This window comes from Coenobita brevimanus, chromosome 94 (genome assembly GCF_032717465.1).
Source record: "Coenobita brevimanus isolate Jiangsu-jjx chromosome 94, ASM3271746v2, whole genome shotgun sequence".
In the NCBI taxonomy this organism is placed as follows: Eukaryota; Metazoa; Arthropoda; class Malacostraca; order Decapoda; family Coenobitidae; genus Coenobita; species Coenobita brevimanus.
In genome coordinates this window covers 32,864,284-32,888,584 of record NC_137047.1, presented here as the reverse complement: position 1 = coordinate 32,888,584, position 24,301 = coordinate 32,864,284, and the positions used below count along the sequence as shown (strand labels likewise).

The 24,301-nt window shown below is 41.6% G+C and overlaps 1 protein-coding gene across 1 annotated transcript in view; it reads left to right on the top strand.

Moving 5' to 3' along the window:
• The window catches only part of LOC145412882 (uncharacterized), a 118,183-nt gene that overhangs the window by 46,505 nt on the left and 47,377 nt on the right, over window positions 1-24,301 (top strand). Inside the window, exon 6 of the mRNA XM_080282680.1 lies at window positions 4,072-4,249. Within this exon, the coding sequence (XP_080138806.1) occupies window positions 4,072-4,249 (178 nt within the window). The remainder of the gene's footprint in view (window positions 1-4,071; window positions 4,250-24,301) is intronic.

Sequence of the window (24,301 nt, the reverse complement as noted above, 5' to 3'; positions counted from 1 at the left end):
AAATTTTACTAGCTTTCTGAAGTTTATCACAACTTATCCTGATTAACATCAAATATTGGACGAGGTATTCTTCAGCGTTGAGACATAATTGAATCATGTGTTCCAGACATGGAATTTTCGGTGCAACTTATCCACCGAGATGGCTGCCTCTTCTAATAACAATTTTTGGTGGCTAATCAAGCGTTCTAGGGTTGCTCATAAATCTTTTTCCCATTAAAGTGTCTACAAAACCAGGCAAACAACTTTCATTTAAGTCAAGAGAATAAAATGCGCGGTCTCTTATAAAGTATGCCATGATCAGTGGATCTGCACTTGGCCAACTGATCCGCACTCAGCACCGTCATGACTGGAGAATACCAATTCATTTCAGGCGAATATCTAATTAGGTGCACAGACCAGGAATCTTCTCATTTATAGTGTACTGTATGTCTGGCATGACTCAAGTATATGAGTAGAATTTTCATTTAAATTCGTTCGTTAAAAACGAATATAGTAGCGTTATGCCGGGACCACAGACAAGAAAATCATCGTTGTGTGTGTATATATATATATATATAGAGATAGATAGATAGATAGATAGATATAGATATATACAGTCAAATCACAAATGGAAGATCTGCAAGTCCCTTCAACATACAAAGGATCGCAAACGCTGGTGGACTAACTCATTCACCAATGAGACAGCCACACACTTTCCATCGCGCTCTCTTGGCCGACCACTCACGTGGTAACACGTGTCGGCAACCCCAATATAATGAGGTTTCACTGCACCCGCTATCAGATTAGTCTGAAGATGTTCCCACGGAGGAACGAAACGTCATCAGTTAGGCTACATTACAATTTGGACAGCTACTCAGAAGTATTAATGAAAATCAGTGTAGCTTAGCCCGACGCATAGAAAGCACTGAACGGATATTAAATAATGCGGAAACAGCAGTTGCATTCAACCACATTTGCTTACGAGAAAATATCTTACCTGGCTAATTCTATATCTGTCTATCTATCTATCTATATCTATACAGTATCTATCTATCTATCTCTAATATCTATCTATCTATCTATCTATATCTATATCTATCTATCTATCTATCTAAATATCTATCTATATATATATATATATATATATATATATATATATATATATATATATATATATATATTTGGTTCCCTACATGTCAACAAGTGAGTTGGTGGAGGGTTAGTACCCCTCCCCGTAAAACAACTAACTCAAGACAAATGACCACCCCTTACGGGATAATATCAGCAAATATCAGCATATTTACAAATCACATGCATAGAGGAATTAGTTGGCATACATACTTCGTTATACAATGTAATATTTATATATTTGGATAAACTGATTCTGAGCAATAGCAACCTTATTCGTAACACGAGGAAGACCATTTCAGCTACGAAGGTCATCAGTAATTGTTCTCAGCAGCGTTTGAGAATTGCAGCCACGCTGACAGAGCATCTGGTTCTCAGAATTATCATGAAAACAGTCTCTTCAAGCTTTTCAAATTTCCTGTGTCATCCTGTAGATATCTGCAGCTTTTCTGCTTAGTCTGTATCCACGGACTGGAATACGGCTTTATGAAATATACTCGTATTTAATCGATTCCCTGCTGCAACTTTTTGTTCTTGCAAGAAGTACTAATGACAGGGAAAAATTTAGCACTTTCCTTTCCATGTCCTTCTTACAGGGTGGCCCATATGTAAGGTTCCTCCTCTACTCCCCCACATGTGTTGTGGGGCCAGTCTAGTTAGCGTTATCAGTGTCTAACTAGTGTCATGTATTAATTTCTTACCCCCACTGCCACACCCACGCCCACATCAGCAGACTGTGCCGTCCCTGCAACACATGGATGGATAACATCAGGCGAGTTTCTTGTGGATCGCAATATACCGGCCATCCTGTATATCCAATTCAAATTATCAGATTGTAACAAAGATATCTTTCTGCAGGAGGGCCAGGAGACGTAGGAACATTCTACGCTTTCGTTTTCTTGCCATTTCTCTAAAAGCGAATCAGTGTACGACAGTAATTAATAAATTGATTGTTTGTCCGTATATCTTCGTGCTTCCTCAGTTTCAATATACAATACAGGCATTTTATATCTGCTTTAGATGTTAGGTCAAACTGAATATCTCTTCTGATTCTCAAAGTCAGGGACTCCGAAACATTTTCCGTTACGACCCAGTCTGGACTTGTTGCCCTTCCAGTGCGACCCACTCCAGTGCAAACTGCTCTGTAGGAGGGGGGGGGCCACGTGCCCTTTTAGCCTCCCCGTGGATCTGTCCCTGAATTTGTGTGTGTGTGTGTGTGTATATATATATATATATATATATATATATATATATATATATAAAATATATATATATATATATATATATATATATATATATATATATATATATATATATATATATATATATATATATATATATATATATATATATATATATATATATATATATATATATATATATATATATATATATATATAAAATTAGCTGCAGGGCATACATTTTTTTTAGCATATTTTATTATATGTATGTATTTGTATATAAATAAAAGAGACATAATTTGTACATATTTATTTAAATGTAAACTATAAAATAAAGTAACTGCAAAAATGTTATTGAACATAGTAAAATTACGTAGTGCAGATATTTTTATTTCTGGAAAGCACTAAAAAATAAGAAAGAACATTTTCATTGAGACAAAGTTGGGAAAATATAATGTTATATTTTTATCTCAAAACCGTGTACACTAAATTAACAGAAGTATATGAAATTACAGAGGTCATATATTATGAAACTCGAGAGATATAGTAAAACTGTGACTTGAGATAAACAATAGAATACATATTTTTCATAAGTTATAGCCCTGTCATAGAATGTGTGCCATATTTCATAAATAATAGAATTATATACTCATTCGATTTTTTTTTTTTTTTACTGTACCTGGGAGTAGAGCTACATGACGTTTCCAACACAGAATGTAATTTTCTAAGTTCATGTTTGAAATCCTGTAACGGTAATAATTTTTTTAATAAACTGTATTGATGAGGAAGCTGCCTCAGAGACAGGCTGAACCAAACTGTACCAGAACCATGAGAACTCTTTTTTTTTTTTTTTTTTTTTTTTCCACTGAGTGCCTCTCCGACAAGGAGATCCAGAATTCTACCAGGTCATCACAGACGTCAAAGTTCACCCTTGCCTCGTTGTCAGTCTGTAACTCTGCCATTTTGAGCGCAAAAGAAACACTGTTCCACCTTTGTCTTGAATGGAAACTGAACAAAATTAAAAGAACTGCAGAGACAACCAGTGAATCTGTGATTGACATTTTCAGCCGGTTCCTGTCAATATTCCAGTACATCTTTTTTTCTCCTCCGTGAGATCCGGCATGTCAACAAAATCCACATCCATCCTAGCTGTGAATTCCATGAAGTGATGGAAAGGGTTATCAGTTTCAGCCTGACCATGGAGTAGATTCAACTTGCTCATGAAAGCCTTAATTGTGCTCTAAAGATCATACAACCATTTACATTTTCCTTGAAATTCAGCACTGAATATGTTTACATGATCAAATATGTTTGTCAGAAGTGCAAGGCCAGCAAGGAAGTGAGGGTCACGGAAATATTCAGCATTCTTGTGGACGTGACCTTGTTGGAGGGTCGGCAGTTCACCGAAGTAAAAAAATTTCCAATGTCTTTCCCCTTGAAAGTCATCTGACAGCGGTGTGCATTACCACATAATATCGACTTTTGCAATTTACTATTAATTAAGAAAATGCTAGTTGCTGTAAGGGTGTTGATTTAATTCTAATAAGTTTAAGACCATGGGCATGTAGACTTACTTGATCGCATGACCTCCATGCGACCCCATCGATCCCATCATCCATATGCGACCCTTCCTGAAGCATATTCCGACCTCATTAGAGGTTGGGACCCCGTGTTTGGGAACCCCTGCTCTAAGTCAATCCCGGTTGTCATTTGTTTCATCAGTCTGTATTGCATTAATCTAAGCTTTATCTTTCTAAATTACAATCAGTCTTCCCCTCTACAGTTCCAGTAACACGTGTGGTTGACGATCGAGGTGGTTCAGTGAGAGAGAAGCACTACAAGAGTGGTTCGCGGATAGAGCTGACCTGCCTGACTGAGCAGGTACCATTCCCACCACACCCTGTTACGTGGAGACGTGGACATGCCACACTGACATACAACACTTCCAGGGGAGGGATTAGGTGAGTGTTTATATTTCTTCTTGGTTTTGTGGATGTTTGTGGCTATCACTAGTCCGTTAAATAACCTGATGTGCCCCCTCCCCTCTATCTCCCATTCAGAACTGCTAAATCATCCCGGTGCTGCTCAGTCTCCCACTAACCTCTTAGTAATGGTAGGCACTGAAACTTGTGATGTCACTCCCGTACACTCCAACCACTGTATTAAACAACCAATAGGATGTACCACTTCTCGTGCTGCCAAATTATTTGGCTCCTTCCAGTGGGTGGCACCCCATTCCTCCTCTAACCTCAGCCCACTGCACTGGCCGAGTGTATGAGTGGGTGGGTGCGTGGGTTTCCAAAGGACGATGTGTATCATCAATCCTTCAGCCAAAATTAGTATATTCAGACTTATGTACCAGACAGCCCTCCACGCTGGGGAAAGTTGTCAGGAAGTGATGCCCCTTAAGGAACTGTTTAGACCCCCTGGGAGGTGACACATAAAGATATAGCCGAAGAAAAGCCTTTATCCTCCGTCTCCTTGTTTATTTGGAAACAAGACTTCCTTGGAAGAAAAGATATTATTTTTCATCCTTTAAGATTGCTTCCAAGGTAGGCTACATTGGAGGTTAGTAACAGGCTACAGCTCCTTTAAATAACTGACCTGTTGAGAGGTGGTTACTTAGAGGAGATGGCTCTCCAGGGATGGTTTTAGATCTGCAAGCAAGTTCAGTGTGTATAGGTGGAACGATCCGTAGGAGGTGAAGTTGGAGACGGTCTTATGTTTTTGACCCGACCAAGATGCCTAACCTCTTTCAACTCAAATCATGGACGGATGAAATATGTCTAGTTGGATAATTAAACTAGTTATCACAGAGACTCATTCCTAACTTATCAGTAAGGCTTATTGAATTTCATGAAGCAACGACAGAGTATTCAGTTTATGGGAGTGGCCAAGTTCTGTGAAGTGCATGCAAACCGACGATAGCGTTAGTTTAATCGTTATTTCCTCTACCATCATTATCGTCATTATTCTGCCTACTATTATCATCACATTATTATTGCATAAAACACTTCTAAGTACGGTAGCAGATGTTTTATTTATCTGAGTTTGTTAACGATTTTGTAAGGCCCAATGGTAATCCTGTCATTCTGCAAATAAAAATGGATTAATATCAGCATAGAAAAATTTACTAAAAATCGGCACTGCATGAGAAGAGACTTACTTTCATATGACTTATGCCTAAAATATACACAAACTGGTAAAATTTCGATAACTCTTTTCCAAAATAGTGAAACTATGAAACACCACTTTCATTTAGTATTTATTAATGATAGAGTTATTTCATATTATGAAAGGCAATGTATTCACAAGTGACAAAGTCGGCTTCTACTGAATGTTCACCTGTTTACCAGTTGGCGGTGCAAGTATTACTGACGGCTTGGAACTGGTGACGTAAGAGCTGTGAACACATTGTAGTTACGTTTTATTTGCAAATACAATCTTTTTTCACCGTTTTGTATAATTACTTACTGCTGTTCAGTACAGTGGATAGTAACATGAAAGCAACTGATTGGCTACACTGCATTTAATATGCAGACGATGTTACACATCAAGCGGAATCTGTTTTCACACGGTATTGGATCTGACTAATTTTTGTTTTCCACTGCTGTGGCCGTCTGGGAGACTGAGTAGATAATACATATAACTACACATTACCAGCAACCAACGAAAGTCACAGAGAAATAAGTATATATTAAAAAATAGGGGCTGTTAGTGGAAGAAAAGTTGGATACAACGACTTAAAATCTCATAACTGTTCTCCTTGCACTGTGTATTTATCTGTCATATATTACCATTTTCATATCAGTAATTAGCAGTTGACTAACTGTATTATGAAAATGAAACTCGGAGAACTGATTATGCTCACAAAATTGGCATATTTCAAGTTGTTGTTAGCTACTTCCCAAACAGGTCAAAACTTGCGGTGTTAAGAGTATATTTTTAAAAAGATTACCCATTTGCCACATTTTTTACCCCTGGGGGTAGGGGGGTTTTTCAAGAATACTCCCCCAGTATCCCTGCTTGTCGTAAAAGGCGACTAAAAGGTTGGCGGAGGGTTAGTGCCCCTCCCCGGAAAACAACTAACTAAAAAAACAAACAACAAGCCTCGGACAAGGACTGACCAAACGATGACGACCCAGGACCGGACAAAGGACTTGGTAATGGCTACGTGGAATGTAAGAGCAGCGAATGATGAGGTGAAAGAGAGAGAGATTGTCCAGGTGCTTGAGGGTGCGAAAGTGGATGTATGTGGAATAACTGAAACAAACTGGGGAGGAGAAAGTGTGAGAGAATGGGAGTATGGATGGGGTATATGTGCAGGAGTAGGTGAGAATGAGAGGGCAAAGGAAGAAATATGTGTAGTTCTGAGTAAAAGATGGAAGAGGAGCATAAGACAGTATGGATCAGTTGGGTCAAAGATTGTGTGGGTAAAGTTGAAAGTTGGAATACAAATGTGGGCGATTGTGTGTGTGTATGCGCCAATGCAAGATCGTGCTAGAAGAGTGAGAGAAGAGTTCTGGACAAATGTGGAAGTGTGCATGGAAAAGTTTGTAAGGAATGAGAGAGTGTTTTTGATTGGTGATATGAATGGTAACGTTGGGAATGTGAAGGTGGATGGAATAGTTGGTAAGTGGGGTGTGCCTGCTGAGATAGATGAGAATGGGAGTGCGTTAGTGGACATTTGTGCTGGGAGGGGGTTGGTGATAGCCAATACCCTCTTCAGGCATAAAATGATCCACAGGTATACATGGCGAGTGATGAGAAGGGTAGGTGGTGAACTGAATGAAAGGAAGGCAATGATTGATTATGTGTGAGTGGATGAAAGGATGCGAAGATGTGTAATGGATGCAAGAGTGTATAGAGGTTGGGGGAGTGGACTTTCTGACCACTACTTGGTGGTGGCAGAATTAAAATTCAAGTAAGATGGAGGAATAGAAGAAGGGAAAGACGAGAGGAAGGAGTGGTTGCAAGGAGAGTGGAAAGGTTACAAGAGGATGAGAAAAAGGCAGAGTATAAGAGAGAAGTCGAGGAACGATTGGGCAATTATGAACTGGAGCAGATGGGAGACGTGGAAGGTGTGTGTAGAATATTTACAGAAGAAATATGTGCAGCATGTGATGTGGTGCGTGGAAGGAAGAGAAGACGGATGGGGGTGCAAGGAACAGCGTGGTGGACTGAAGAGGTGAAACAGGCTGTGGCACAAAAGAAGAAAGCATACAATGAATGGATGAGAAATAGGGGCGTGGAAGAAGTTGAGAGGTAGAAGAGAGAGTTATATGCAGAAAGAAAGAGAGAGGTGAAAAGATTAGTAAGAGAGAGTAAGAAGAGAGTGGATGAGGAATTTGGAAGGAATTTGAGTGTAAAGTGGAGGGACTGTAAGAAAATGTTCTGGAAAGAGGTGAAAAGAGTAAGACAGGGTGGAAGTGAAGTTAGCAGGGGAGTGAAAGATAAAAATGGTAGATTACTAGTGGAGAAGGGAGAAAAAGTGAGCAGATGGAGAGAACACTTTAAGGAATTGTTGAACGTAGAGGATGGAAGTAATGCGAGTATAAGTGGCTGGGGAATGGCTGGGAGAAGGAGGGAGGTGAGAAGACAGGAAGAAATCAGTAGGATAGAAGTTGTGGAAGCAATGAAGAAAGTTAAATCAGGGAAAGCCCCAGGAATTGATGGAGTGTGTGGTGAAATGCTGAAGCATGGGGGAGAGATAGTAGTACTGTAGAATGGATGTGGAAGATGTGCAGATTGGCCTGGGAGGAAGGTAGAGTCCCGGAGGATTGGAAGTCAGGTATAATTATTCCCTTGTACAAAGGAAAAGGGGAAAAAGAAGTGTGTGTAATCATAGGGGCATTTGTCTTCTTAGTATAATAGGAAAAGTGTATGGTAGGATACTTATTGACAGAGTTAGAGAAAGAACAGAGAAATTAGTTGGAGAAGAACAGGGAGGCTTTAGGAAGGGAAGAGGTTGTGTAGATCAGATATTCATTCTTAGATCTTTAGTGGAAAAGTTTCTAGAGAAGGGAAAGAAGTTGTATGCGGCTTTCATGGATTTGGAGAAAGCATATGACAGGGTGGATAGACAAGGATTGTGGAAAGTGTTTAGAATATATGGAGTAGATGGGAAGTTGTTGAATGCTGTGAAGAGTATGTACGATGGTGCGAAGGCTGCAGTGCGTGTGGATGGTGAACTGAGTGAATTTTTCTCTTTGAAGGTTGGGTTGAAACAGGGATGTGTCATGTCTCCATGGTTGTTCAATCTGTACATGGATGGGGTAATAAAAGAGGTACAAGGTAGGGTAGTGGATGTTGGAGTGGCCCTGGTGAGAGAGGATAGTGTTTGGAAACTCCCTGTACTGTTGTTTGCAGATGATACTGTGTTGATGAGTGAAGACGAAGGGGAGCTGCAAGGCTTGGTGGATGAGTTTGAGAGAGTGTGTAAGAAACAGAATCTAAAGGTGAATGTAGGGAAGAGTAAAGTGATGGTCTTTGAGAGAGGTGAAGTAAGTGAATGTATAGCGAGGTTGGATGGTGAGGAATTGGAAAATGTGAGTACGTTTAAGTACTTGGGAAGTGTGATGAGTAAGGATGGAGGTTTGGAGGGTGAAGTGCTTGAAAGGGTACAGCAGGGAAGAAAGGTTGCTGGTTCTTTGAAAGCAGTGATATGAAACAGGGAAGTGAGCATGGAAGTGCAAAAGTTACTACATGACAGTATTGTGATACCAACTCTAACGTACAGAAGTGAAGCTTGGACGTTGTTGGAAGGACATAAGTCAAGAGTGAGAGCAGTGGAAATGAGTTATTTAAAAGGAGCCTGTGGAGTCACATGGAGAGACAGGCTGACGAATGCGGATATAAAGGAGCGTTGTGGTGTGGATGTGGATGTGATAGGAAGCGTTATGAGGAACACACTGAGGTGGTTTGGCCATGTGAAGGGGATGGAGGGTGAAAGACTGACGAAGAGAGTGTATGTGAGTGAGGTGGAGGGGGGAAGAGGGAGGGGGAGGCCGAGGATGAGATGGAGGGATGGGGTGGAGAGGTATATGAGAGAGGGGGGTGTGAGTTGGGAGTAGGGCAGTGAAATGGCGGGGGACAGGGCGACTTGGAGGCGATTTGTTTGTGGCCACCCCAAACGGGATTGAGGCGTCTGGCAATAGATAGATAGATAGAAACTCGGAGAACTGATTATGCTCACAAAATTGGCATATTTCAAGTTGTTGTTAGCTACTTCCCAAAACAGGTCAAAACTTGCGGTGTTAAGAGTATATTTTTAAAAAGATTACCCATTTGCCACATTTTTTACAATATTAATGTCATTTTTATCTGTATGAAGCCTTTGGTGGTGAATCATTATTAATCTGATGTATTCTGCCTAGTTTATGAACAACTTTGCTGCCAGAGGCCAGAGTGCAGGTATAAATGGTAGCCATAATAAGTATGTCACTTTAAGTGGAGAGATAAATGGCCTCTTCCTTTCTTATAGTCTGTACTGCAATTTATAAAAATATTCATACTGCAGAGAGAATTTACTTTGTTGCCCTGGGAATGAATCTTTTGGAGCGCTGCACTTTTACCCATGGTGAACAACTTACCCCACATAGGTCAGCTCCAGGGGCATGCGACCTACCTCATATAAATGGAATTCTTAACAACTTAACCACAAAGTTTCTAGTAGTTGCAGTCATACAGTTTTCGGGGATATTAGGCTTTCTATCATCTCTCGTCTCTACCCCGAAGGTTGATCTCTGAAACAAACCAACAGTGATTAGTGTGAATAATTTTCACGCATATTCTAATCCATTTACAATGGCATTATCACCGGAGAGAGGCGCAGATTGGTTAAGAAACCGTTTTGTTTTTTAATTATAAAAGCAAATGCAAGTCCAGCAGTCGCAAAGGGAAGACAGGAAGAGATGAAATAAGTTATCGAAACTAGCAAGTTACAACCACGTTACGGTCTATTTGACCAATTAGCTGCTCACTGAAGCTTTGGCAGGAGTGAGTCCAGTTTGTTTAGTTGCCGGTTTCCCACCAACTTGAAAATTTCGACCTCAATAATTCTGTATGTACGATAAGCCGAGCACAAATATTTCAGGGTAAGTGTGTAGGCTAATACCATTTCAAGGACAATGATGTACATTTGATGTAATTTTCCAGTGGCCTTTAAATTGGCAATATTGCTGCAGTACAGAGCCTGTTTTGCAACCTCCCTGCCCCAGTGTATGGGTTACGATATTGCCTGAAGTGAATTTTTCTTTGCAAGAAATCTTCCAGATTACAGATACAGAAATGAACATGAAATCTGAGTTCCATTCAAGCTAAATAATGCTATTCATCTTATGTTATCATGGCAAGTAAAACATTTACATTTTTCTTAAGCCATCCACATGAAATGAAATCAACAAATATAATATACTCGCATTCAGAAACCTGTAACGCCACAAAAGCAAAATTCAATTTAAAACACGAGATGCCTTGTCAAAGAGTAACATTAATCCTTCCTGCAACGTAGTACACCAGCTCGCATCACAGGACACTCGTGTGTCACTTTTGATTTACATGTTTTGCGAAATAGCTACCTGGGAAAAGAAGAGGATTCGTGACACCTTATGAGTTTTCGCTGTCGGAACGTTTTGGTGCCAGACACTTCTTTTTGGATAACTACCGCATTATAATAAAGCTTTTTAACGTAATGTTAAAGAATAATTTGTGTTGATTTATATTTCCTGCAAAACTAAGATTTATGCGCACAAATTAGTCTCCATAATAAACCTTTATGGGTATCAAAACAACTCGTGAATACCTTCATCCCTACTCCAGGCAGTACTTAATGTAATTCTCCCCAGCATTATTCCATATGGTTGGAATACAGGAATTGCCCCTGTCCGTTCGTATGTCTGCCTGTCCGTCTTTCCCTCTGGGCCTGTATCTCGGAAACTGCCAGGTGGATTGACTTCATATCACACAGAAAGATAGAGTGTGTATCGTAGTTGATGCCTGTTTACTGTATGTAAAATTGTCCCATTCTGTACGTTACGAGCTGTGACCATATAAGGAAAAACAGACCATGTAAGATACAAGTTGGTTGTGTCTACTGGAGATTTCTATCCGATTGCACGAGTGTTCTGGTGTCAACATCTTTTTCCACATGAAGTTGTAGTATCACACATTTTACATAATAATTTTTAAAGCTGTTTAATCATAATTAACAGTGTGTAATGAAATGTGAATGATGAACAACCAAATATCATTTCGCTGTTAGCTGTGGTATAGGAAGAAGGTGGATGGCAGACCACAAGGGCCACCCTGTTTCAATTATAAAATGAAGGTTAGGAGAAGTGAAAAGATATGTGAATAGTGCGTAAGTGTAAAGTCCTGGGGAACCATTTATTATGTTGGTATATGTGAATGTACTTAATGCCATTTTATAGAGGTGTATAATGTGCTAGTAGAGTTGTCATTTATCTCTACTTTTTGCATAAGCCCAGAGTATATGTAATGCTCGGCACCTCACTTTTTAGCTGACCTCAGCACCGCACCCTAGTCCGCTCGGTGACTGTACAGCGTCAGAGGCCGTTTTACAGTTTTAAAGGGAGGTGGTGTCGCTCCTACATATCTCTCGGGTCGCAGTTATATTATTCTGTACCCAATAAAGAGAGATTTAATCTGCTCATTTCTGTCACCTTACGCTACCACTTAATAACAGACCAGCTTCCACCTTCTCATGGCAGAGGACCTTTGGTGGGAAGTGTCGGGCAGTGACGGCGAGTAGCTGACGTGTACTACAGACAGTGTCGTCGATCCAACACGGTGGTCTAGTTATACTATACAGCAGAACACTTAATATGTAGTCAACTGCTACTCCATAACGGCTACATTATTTTATTGGTGCTAGCGGTGGCACGATATTTAGTGCTAGCCGTGTACCGATACATTAAATTGGTGTTCAGTGCTGGGATACGATACGTGCTAAAGGGATTTATGCTGTGAACCAGTAACCCTTGCAATCGCTCGTTCCTGAAGGTTAAACAGAAAATCTTACTCAACTGTTGTAAGGGGATTAATTACCAGTGAGTTAAGTGGAACAGATAAACTGGAGTGGTGCATATTAATTCCTCCCATTATTCTGCCAGTGCGAGATTCCTATCTTAAGCACAAACTGGCAGTTATCTCGCCCTGTGGTGTGCGAGATATCTCCATCTTCAAACGCAAACTGGCAAGAATCTCGCTCTCGTGTGTGAGAGGCGAGATAAGGGGAGTTCAAGCCAGTGCGGTGAGGAGTGGGTCAACTAGAGAGCGACTTCTAGCAACTGGCGCGGACGGCCGAGGCCAGTCGAGGGGAGCGGGCGTGGGCTGTGTGTGCGCGTCGTGGTGTCCTGCGAGGCGTGATGCAGAGCGAACTAGTCGCTTGCTAACTCCCACAGAGAGCGGGCTGTCGTGTATGGTTGGAGGAGTCTGGTGGAGTGTGGAACGTGGAATGTGGAACATCATCCTGGACTTTCATATCTAGGTAGAGTCCATGCATTAATCCACACACACACACACACACTTGAATCAACACATGTTAGTTAGTTGATGAGTGGAAATAAAGGTTTCTCAGAATTCCCTTGAAATAAATACACTTTTTGTATTTTATATGTGTTCCGTTCTCTGTCACTTACCGTAACTATCCTTTTTTATGTCAGTTTATCTTCCTGTATATGGGAGGGGAATATTACTGACAAGGTTAGATGGATACAGTGAAAAAGTGGGGACGTAGAATTAGGGAAATAGGGATTAGCCAATCCCACTAGACTCAGAATTTTATGAGTGGGTTGATACATCAAATAAAAGTGCTCAGACATATTAAATGAGTGAAGGACATATTGAGGATCAAGGTGAGGATATTTCTGAAGGACAGGATGAGGATTTGAACGTTTTGCATTTGCGTTCTGGTCATACTTATTCAACAGTCCCAGAGCAATCAGTTGGATCCAAAATGGCCACTAGTCTTGCTAGTGAGGGTAATCCTAGTGAGGAGACTGTGGAAGTTGAGACAACAACAGTACCTTTGGTCACTCAGGATATGCAAAATCCAGTCATTAGTGATAGTACTACAACCACTCACATACCTGTGTATACTTCAGATGTTTTCAGTACACCACAAGGTTTTGGACAGAATTTATTTTCTGTTCCTTATTCAAATGCATGGGGTATAAACACAGATGGTATTGGCATGCAAACCCAGAATCCTAATCAATGGGGCATGAATACTAATATTGACATGCAAACCCAGAATCCTAATCAATGGGGCATGAATACTAATAATGGCATGCAAACCCAGAATCCTAATCAATGGGGCATGAATACTAATATTGGCATGCAAACCCAGGGCCCTTGTCCAAATACCTGGGGCATGACTAACAATATGGGCGTGCAAAGTCAGACTAACCCTCCTCCTTTGTGGCAGATACCTGTACCTAATCTAGCTACTGATATAGTACAGCAGCATCCTAACTGTACTGAAAGTCAGGCTTTGGCGAAGGCAGGCATATGCTATGCAGAAGCTAGCAAAGCCTTGCAAACTTCGGGCTGGAGAGACACAGCTACTAGTTCTCCACAGCAAAGGACCAAGGCTGTTAAGCCAGAGGTGAAAAGATGGTATGTCATACATGGGCATTGTCCTCATGAAACGGACTGTTGCCCCTTTGTCAATGAAAAGAGGAAGAAACTAGGGAACCCAGCTAGTTCGGGGGAAGCTCAGGGCCGCACGCAAAAGTAATTAAAATAGTACAATCCACCGATGCGTGTGTGGCAGCTATTACTAAGGTGGACTTATCTATTCCTTGGATCATAGGGAAAGGCCAAGTGTCCCTGATCGTAGATACAGGGTCATGTACAAACATTATTTCTAGTAAAGCGCTGGAAAGACTTAAAAGTGAAATGCCTCTAACAAACTGGACATTATCACCACCTGATGTAATGTTGACAGGTGTGACAGGGAGTAGAATGAAGATTGTAAGCCAGGTGCCGTTGACATTGAGGGCAGATAAACGATCTCCTGTGTTACGTGCTACATTTTATGTGGTTGAGGATTTTCCTCTGCCAGCTGATGGGCTGTTAGGCTTTAAACCATGGAGGAGTATGATATAGTAATACACCCTCAAAGACTTAGGCCTTAATCCCTCAGCGACACAAACTGAAACTGGCATCCAATCAGGAGCCGTCCAACCAGTTGTGACCCCGACAAGTGAAGCGTCAAGGGAGTCCCCGGATGCACACGAAGCGGAGGGTATGGACTGGAAGAAAGTCAGGGCTATAGTGAGTGGTAATCACCACTTACCCAGTCGAACTGTCTGTAAAATTCCTGTCCGAGTACCTGACGTGTCGGTGGGAACTGATGTAGCATGCTTAACTGAGACTGTGAAACATAAGGCATTGTCGCTGGAATCGACTCTGACTAGCATTGGCCAAGACCAGAAGACGCCCCTCTTCATCGCAAATATGAGTGGTGGAGCAGTTAAGCTCAGAGATGGTTGTTATATAGGCGACTTGATGTGCTATGGTGCCCCCATAAAGGAAGTCGACGACGTGCCAGTGATCTCTCCTGTAGTTACATCTCAAGCAACGACTCAGTCGGAACCCGTACGTCTGGCTAAGGAAAAACAGCTGGAGCAATACGTGAAGGTCACGGATAATGTAGACCATAAAACACGACTCCCAGTCCTCCTTAGAGAATTTTCCAACGTAGTAGCACTTCCAGGAGAAGCGCTGGGTAGGACGGATAGGGTGAAGCATCATATTGGTTTGTGCCCTGGTACAAATCCAGTTTATGTGCCCGCATACCGTCTACCGCACAGCCAAAGGGAAGCAGTGGATGAGGAAGTTGAAAGGATGCTTCGTGATGACGTTATCCAGCCTTCCTCCTCGCCTTGGAGCACCACTCTTTCTGGTGCCTAAGAAGGACGGTGGTGTGAGACCTGTTGTGGATTTTCGGCAAGTGAACAAACAGTACCGGATCGTTACCCGATTCCGCATCTGCGAGACTTACTTCAATCATTAGGTAAGGGAAATACTGTGTTTACTTGTCTGGATCTAGCGTCAGGGTATTGGCAGGTGGAGCTGACCGAAGAGTCGCATCCCATTACTGCTTTTAGCACTCACCGTGGGCACTTTGAATTTCTCCAGATGCCTTTTGGACTGAGTAATGCTCCTTTAACATTTCAGCGGATGATAAACCAATTGTTTGGCGAGATGTTAGGGCAAGACATCTTAGCGTATCTAGATGACCTAATCATCGTGAGTAACAATGTTAACAGTCATTTTAACAAGTTAAAACGAGTGATGGAAACCTTGAGATCCGCAGGTCTGAAAAGCTGTCAAAGTGTGAATCTGAAATCCAGTATTAGATTTTTAGGACACCTAGTTGATGGTAATGGCATCAAGACTGTGCCGGACAAGGTAAGGCCAAGGTTAAATTTTCCTACACCACAGAACAAGGATCAGATAAGATCGTTCCTAGGCCTCACTGGCTTTTATAGGAGTTTTGTCCACAGGTATGCCATCATAGCATCACCTTTAACGACGCTACTGAAGAAGGACGCTGCATGGAAATGGGGACCCTTGGAAGAGAAAAGCTTCAACGAGCTCAAACAAGCCATGTCAGAAACACCCGTATTAGCGTTTCCTAATTATACTCAACCTTTCTATCTGTGCACGGACGCCTCAGGTCTGGGTCTGGGAGCGGTGTTACAGCAGAAGGATGAGCAAGGTAAGACACATACCATAGCGTATGCTAGTAGGGCATTAAGACCCCCAGAGAAGAACTATTCGACGACACATTTGGAGACATTAGCAGTCGTGTGGGCGTTAGGACATTTCCGGGATATTATTTTTGGCTACCGGATAATTGTTTAACTGACCATGCACCCATACGCAACTTGTTTAAAGGAAAAAACTTGCACGGTAAGGTTGCGCGTTGGTTTGGCAAGGTAATGGAGTTTGATCCAGAGGTCAGATATTTATCAGGCCGTCAAAATGTCGTAGCCGACGCGTTGAGTAGAAACATTGCTGCTACCATAGCCGAGGATGTTGCTCTTGCTGAGTATTCCTCAGGCACGGTAAAAGCGGAACAACGTAATGATGCGATGTGGTCTCAAGTCATCTATATGACTCACTTCCATCTTCAACAAGGTCTTTGTAAGCAACCCCCAGGGAAGGACACTGCATATCAGTTGGTTGTTCCTGCTACCTTACAGCAAGCCGTGCTACAGTTAGTTCATGACGTACCTCAAGCGGGTCATCCCGGTCGTGATAGATGCATACGTGAGGCGAGAAAGAAATACTATTGGCCGACCATGAGGAAGGACATAGAAGCCCACGTCAGTCAATGTGTCAAATGCGCGGAAATACGAGGAACGACGGGACTTCCGACTCCCATCTTAGAGTATCCTCTACCGGAAAAACCCTGGGATACAGTCTCCATTGATCTCTTAGCGTTGCCGAGAAGTCGTCAAGGTTCAAGTTATGTACTGGTGGCAGTGGACCATTTCTCACGATTCACTGTTTTAGCACCTTTACAGACGAAAACTTCAGAGGAGGTGGCGCACGCCTTGTGACTTCAGTGATTTGTCCATACTCTACACCTAAGGTATTGCTCAGCGATAATGGCAGTGAATTTCGTAACCAGGTGTTACAAGAAATCTGTCGTATGTATGGAGTAAAGCAAGTTTTTGTAACGCCTTACAATCCTAAGAGCAATGGCCTGGTGGAGAGAACAAACAGGAAGATACTGGAAGTCTTGAGACCAGTAATAACCTCAAATCAGGAGGATAACTGGGAAGACTGGTTACCACATGTAGCGGCGACCATCAACTCCTCAGTAAATTCATCAACTGGGAAGTCTCCTCATTATATTCTTTATGGAGAAGAGAAAGTGTTACCCTACGATTTGTTGGCTGGACCTCCTACTCCAGTATACAACGAAGAAGACTACGCAGAGGTACAGTTGTTGAAATTCCAACGTATACACAGTGAAGTACGGAAAAGATTAAAAGCCTCAAGAGCGGAGATGATGGCGAAACAACACAAAGGTAGTCAAGAAAAGACGTTACAGGCAGGCCAGAAGGTCATGATCCACAACCCTGAGAGAATTTCCAAGCTCAGACCTAAGTTCCGCAGACCATATACCGTTGTGGAACGAGTACGTGGAAATACTTATAGAATAAAGGATGAAGCTAATGGAACTCAGAGGCAGTACATGCTGATAGGATCAAACTAGTAAGTCAAGAGCTAGGCCTATCGTCTGATGTGTTGTGCCCTCTGTCTTCGTCGCAGTCTATGTCGTCATCCGTACCTGTCCCTAACCAAGAGTATCGCAGCAAGCTACGAACCCACAACAAGAGTGATTAAGGGAGTATCTACTCTTGCAAAAAAAAAATGTGGCTGTGGCTCAAACTCCTCGTGCGTTGCTTGGGGTGGACCTATGGAACGACATCGGACATGGACACGACTGCGTTAATGCCAGGAGCACTGAAGAGCCCACTTGGAGAAGTCGTGGTAGTGGAAGATGCAGTATGCGTCTACTATCCAATGGAAGGCTATCTCCAAATGCCAGATATTGTCAAGGAGGTCTCCAAGGGCTTGTCGAATCACAGACAGCAACTATTGGAAGTGGGAAAGATGTTTAATCGAAACCCACGATTGACGAACTCTGACACCGAAGCTTTGTTGAGCTTCAGACTAGGTATATAGACAGGCTCACCGACAGGCTCACTAACTTGCATGTAGCTTTACCTAACGTACACTCTGATCTTTCCAAGCATGTCCATGCACGTACTAAGAGAGGACTTGTGGATTTTCTAACTCTTTGGTACGGTATTAGATAAGGATGTAGTGCAATTGGGTAGACAGATGCATGACTTGACACTGGCCGCTAAAGCCAATAATAGATTAATCATGCATGTGTATAAACAGTTAGATGAGTTCACTAACAAAGCTAACGAGATAATTAGGACTACCAACCATCTAGTAGAGCTTGTGAACAACATCTAAATTAATCTACTAACCCTAGCTAACTTGGTGTTATTCGCTGAGTACTTACATGCTCTCGACGAGTCAACCACTGCTTTGGAGAAGCATGCAGCCAATATGGTGGACGGCTTAATCGATGCAAGTTTGAACAGGGTTAATGCTTTATTGCTGCCTACTAATATACTAACAGATGCAGTTGATATAGCTATGTGGAAGCATGGACTTATGCCACTCTTTGATCTGAGTCAACTGGAATATTATTACCCATTGTTAGAGGCCCAGTTGACCCATGAAGGCATCCTTATATTGGTACCTATGAGGAATGCTGTAACATACCAGGCATGGCGGTTCATTTCCTTCCTTTTTGCTACTGCTAATAATACACTTGTTGTTACTGAAGAGGGTCCAGAGATGCTGGTTGTCTCAGATGACAAGAAATATGTAGCAGAAACGACTGTGGATGAATTTGAGAAGTGTAAGGCCTCATTTCTTGATCTCCATGTATGTCCTGCTTTCCATTTTGTCTTCGTACCATTAAAGGTAGAGGAGTGTAAGAGGGCCTTGTCGGACACAAATACTTCCTCTGCTCTGCAACGTTGCACCTTCCAACCCATTCAGTTGAAGTCAGTTTTCCATGCTCATATTCATGCGAAACAGTACTTTTACTTTCCTGAGACAGAGGATGTAACTGTGATTTGTGCCTCACAGAATCAATTCCTTACAGTAAAGGGGTACTATATTGTACCTGATTTTTGTGAGTTACACAGTAAAGAGATAGCAGTTCTGCCTAGCAAGCATCATCTAGCTTTGACAGTGAACTTCTCATCCCAGTTACGACCCTTTTTACCTTCATTCAATGTTACTTCCTTGAATGTGAACAGGCTGTCTCATGTATTAAAGGAGCTTACCTTCCTCTCCCACCTGAACAGGACTGATTTAGAGCCTTATGTACTGTCCTATCTTCCTTCATACCTTTATCCTTCCTATTTTGGTCATGGCGTTGGTCTTCTACTTATTGTGGTCTTGTCCTGTGTTTGTGGTTTAGGCTACTATTTAAGGCGCCAAAAGGAACCCGCTATACCACGTGTCCGTACTCGAGGATTGCAAGTGGATGTTCCTGAATAGTTAGCTACCCTACACTCTGGTTAGGCTACACGGTAGTTAGGACAACAATGTCGACGAGGACGTCAATGGTGTGGCCGAGCGATGTTCTGGTGTCAACATCTTTTTCCACATGAAGTTGTAGTATCACACATTTTACATAATAATTTTTAAAGCTGTTTAATCATAATTAACAGTGTGTAATGAAGTGTGAATGATGAACAACCAAATATCATTTCGCTGTTAGCTGTGGTATAGGAAGAAGGTGGATGGCAGACCACAAGTGCCACCCTGTTTCAATTATAAAATGAAGGTTAGGAGAAGTGAAAAGATATGTGAATAGTGCGTAAGTGTAAAGTCCTGGGGAACCATTTATTATGTTGGTATATGTGAATGTACTTAATGCCATTTTATAGAGGTGTATAATGTGCTAGTAGAGTTGTCATTTATCTCTACTTTTTGCATAAGCCCAGAGTATATGTAATGCTCGGCACCTCACCTTTTAGCTGACCTCAGCACCGCGCCCTAGTCCGCTCGGTGACTGTACAGCGTCAGAGGCCGTTTTACAGTTTTAAAGGGAGGTGGTGTCGCTCCTACATATCTCTCGGGTCGCAGTTATATTATTCTGTACCCAATAAAGAGAGATTTAATCTGCTCATTTTTGTCACCTTACGCTACCACTTAATAACAGACCAGCTTCCACCTTCTCGTGGCAGAGGACCTTTGGTGGGAAGTGTCGGGCAGTGACGGCGAGTAGCTGACGTGTACTACAGACAGTGTCGTCGATCCAACACGGTGGTCTAGTTATACTATACAGCAGAACACTTAATATGTAGTCAACTGCTACTCCATAACGGCTACATTATTTTATTGGTGCTAGCGGTGGCACGATATTTAGTGCTAGCCGTGTACCGATACATTAAATTGGTGGCCCGCAGTGCGACGATACATTTTATTGGTGCTAGCGGTGGCACGATATTTAGTGCTAGCCGTGTACCGATACACGAGGACTCTGAAGACGAAACTTGGCGGACCGATTCCTAAGAGTTTATTTCGTGTTATTATCCCTACCATAATTATTTCCATCATTATTCCATGTGGTGGAGATATAGGAATCGCCCCTGTCCATCTGTCTGTCTGTCCGTCAATCCGTCTTTCCGTCCGGGCCTGTATCACGGAAACTACCAGGTGGATTGATTTCACATCACATAGTAAGACAGAGTACTGTATGTATCGTAGTTGATGCCCATGTACTTAAAACTGCCATATTTTCTGTACATTACGAGCTATGACCGTATAAGGAAAATTCTGTCTTGTGTTGTATTTTGGAAACTTCTGGCTGAATTCGTTTCATATCTGACAGAACGATATAGTATGAGTCCTAGTGGCTGTCTTTTCATATGAGATTGCCACATTGTAAATACTTTACGAGCAATTTCCTTATAAGGAAACTAATCTGTAAATAGCTGTATCCTGGAAACAGCTTGCTGGATCATCTTCATTTCTTGAAGAAAGATAGCGTACGAATCCTAATTTATGCCCCAATACATGAAATTGCTATACTTATTAGTTTGGTGGGGATAAAGGCATGTTTATTTCACCGGTGCTATATATGACTACATGCAATATTTTTTTATGAACTCTGTCCTTGGACATCGTATAAAATGCTTTGCAAACATTAATAAACTGACGAGACATTGTAAACAAGCTACAATTCTTTAAAAAAAAAAAAAAAAAAAACTGACTGATAATTCATGAAACATTATCATGACCACCATCATCATCATCATCAACTTCGATTTCCAACTAATTCAGTGGGGTGGGTTAAAACCGGAAACAGGAAAATATCAGTATATATATATATATATATATATATATATATATATATATATATATATATATATATATATATATATATACTGAGTAAAAGTCAGAGAAATATCCGAAAAGGACAAATATTAGACAGAGAGAAATGACGCGCACCAAGATCAATCGTGTGGCATATTGGTATTTTATTTAATCTGATAACAATTGACTCCTCTCGTATTTTGTTGCAAGATTACATAGAGGTGCAAAAACAATAGATTACTGACTTTATATTGGGCATGACGTTTCTCCGTGTGTGTGTGTGTGTGTGTGTGTGTGTGTGTGTGTGTGTGTGTGTGTGTGAAATCCTACAGATATATGAAGAAAAACGTCTCGTATTATCTGGCTGTGTTTAGTGTGCCCAACCATTCGACTGAAACATATATACTGACAAGATATCCAATCAGCGGTCAAGAGTGTAACTGGTTTAATCGGCCGTAAACCATTCCGTCCCCAAGTTTTTACAACCCCAGTCAGATCCGACCTCAGAAGGTCTGGACCCACTCAGTAGGCCCCAGTCATTTGGGTTCCGCTCCGTTATATATATATATATATATATATATATATATATATATATATATATATATATATATATATATATATATATATTGTTACGGAACAGAGAAAGATAATGTACACATTAAGTGAGAATACTAAGAGTCACTACTGTCCCGTAAAGTTCCAGGTTCAAAACAAAAGAGTTAGGTAAAATTACAAGTTAAAGTTTAATGCACAAACTAACAACAAAACATTCAGGACTCATAAGGATAATGTAATGGCAAAAAACACAGGTTAAATATATGGTTAACTGCAATAGCCTCTATTAACACGAAATTAGCAAGAGTAAATTTATCTAAGTCAGCCCTGATAAAATGAAAATACACCGGGTAATGCTCAGTTAATGCAAGATAAATTATTACAGATACAAACTATTATCAAAAATGACTGACATAAAACCCAACAGTAATCAAAAACCTCACTAGGCCTAAGAATTAACCTTATGCTACACAGTACAAGGAAAAAATGCAACAACACTTATACTCAAATTACACACAGCTGCTAGATGTTTGGAGATTTCTTGAGCACTCACAATAATAATAACTGTACAGGGGAGGACAGAGATGTGAACAAAATGAGGAGCAGATCTAAGTGGCAATGATGCAGAGACTGAGCTCATTATATAGGGGCCGGCAGAGCTTGATACAACTTGTAAGAAGGACGCGCAAATGAAGCCATGGGGACAAAGAGTTGACAATCCTGCTCTGAACTCCAGAAATGACGACTTACTCTACTATAATGGTAGAAGGGGGGAACTGAGGCAGAACACACTCGTGATCAAACATGCAGCATACTGTGCGTTAAAATTACACAAAGGATGATGAAATCATAGGCTATGTAACACCTCCCCACAAAGAAAAAGAAATTTACAAAGGAAATTTCTTATTACTCTAAAACAATCTGTATATGGCATTACAGAACATGCAAAAGTCTTTCCTAATGTTACAAAACATGAGATCTCCCTAGCACGTTCAGTCATAGGTACTTGCCAGTATCCCTTTAACAAATCAAACTTACTTATGTACCTAGCCTTTCCGATCTTGTCTATGCAATCTTCCACGCGAGGGAGAGGGTAAGTGTCTGTTTTGGTTATCTGATTAACACGTCTGTAGTCGATGCAAAGCCGCTGTGACCCACCTGGCTTAGGGACTAGAGTGACAGGAGAACTCCACTCGCTCTGACAGGGCTCAATCATCTTGTGGTCCAACAGGTAGCCAAGCTCCTTCTGGATGAGAGGAACTTTCACTGGGTTCACACGGTAAGGAGGCAATTTAATTGGCTTTGCGTCTCCAACATCGACATCATGCATCAACACAGTGGTTCTTCCTGGAGTGGCACGGAACACTTGCGGGTACTCCTGCAGTAATGCCGAAAACTCCTGCCTTTCCTTGGGTGGTAGATGAGAAAGCTTAGTCTGGAGATCATTCATGATATCAGGATTCTTCCCCAAACTATCACTCAGGCTCATACTGCATGGGAGAGCTTCACTTGCAGACTCGGGTGGAACAGCTACAGTGCAGACTGGATTATTTTCGTCCCGCCTGTGATATAACTTTAGCATGTTGATGTGACATAGTTACTTGTTCTTTCTACGATCTGGTGTGGCGATGACATATTTGACATCACTGAGTTTCTTCTCCACGAAATAAGGACCACTAAACTTGGCTTGAAGAGGTTGCCCATGAACTGGTAGCAGAATCAAAACCTGATCTCCTGGCTGAAAGTGGCGCAACCTGGACTTCTTATCATACCAAGTCTTCATCTTCTCCTGAGCAGCTCCTAAATTCTCTCTCGCCAGCTGTAAAGCAGTGGACAGCCGTTCTTTGAACTTCATCACATACTCCAGCAGGTTGACGTCATCTTCCTCCGACAGCCAGCATTCCTTGAGTAACTTAAGGGGTCCTCTTACTTCATGGCCAAACAGTAGTTCAAAAGGTGAGAAGCCCAGTGATTCATTTGGAGATTCTCTTGTGGCAAACACAACGAATGGAAGACCTTTATCCCAGTCTTTCTGATGTTCCAAACAGTATTTCTTGAGCATCGATTTGAGTGTTTGATGATATCTCTCCAACGCTCCTTGGGTCTGGGGATGGTAAGCTGAAGACGTGATCTGGGTGATGCCCAACTCTTTCAGAGACTGCTTGAAAACGTTTGACATGAAATTACTTCCTAGGTCTGACTGTACCTCCTTGGGCAGACCAAACTTTGTGAAGAACCCTAGCATTTCCTTAACCACGTTCTTTGCTGAGATGTTTCTAAGTGGAATGGCTTCAGGATAACGAGTAGCCATATCAATCATGGTCAACACATAAGAAAATCCTGAAGAAGTCTTAGGAAGAGGGCCTACAATATCCACCAACACACGGGTGAAAGGCGCCTCAAAAGGAGGAATGGGAACTAGAGGTGCAACCTTTTCGGTCTGATTACACTTCCCCACAACTTGACAGGTGTGACAAGACTTACAATACCAGGAAACA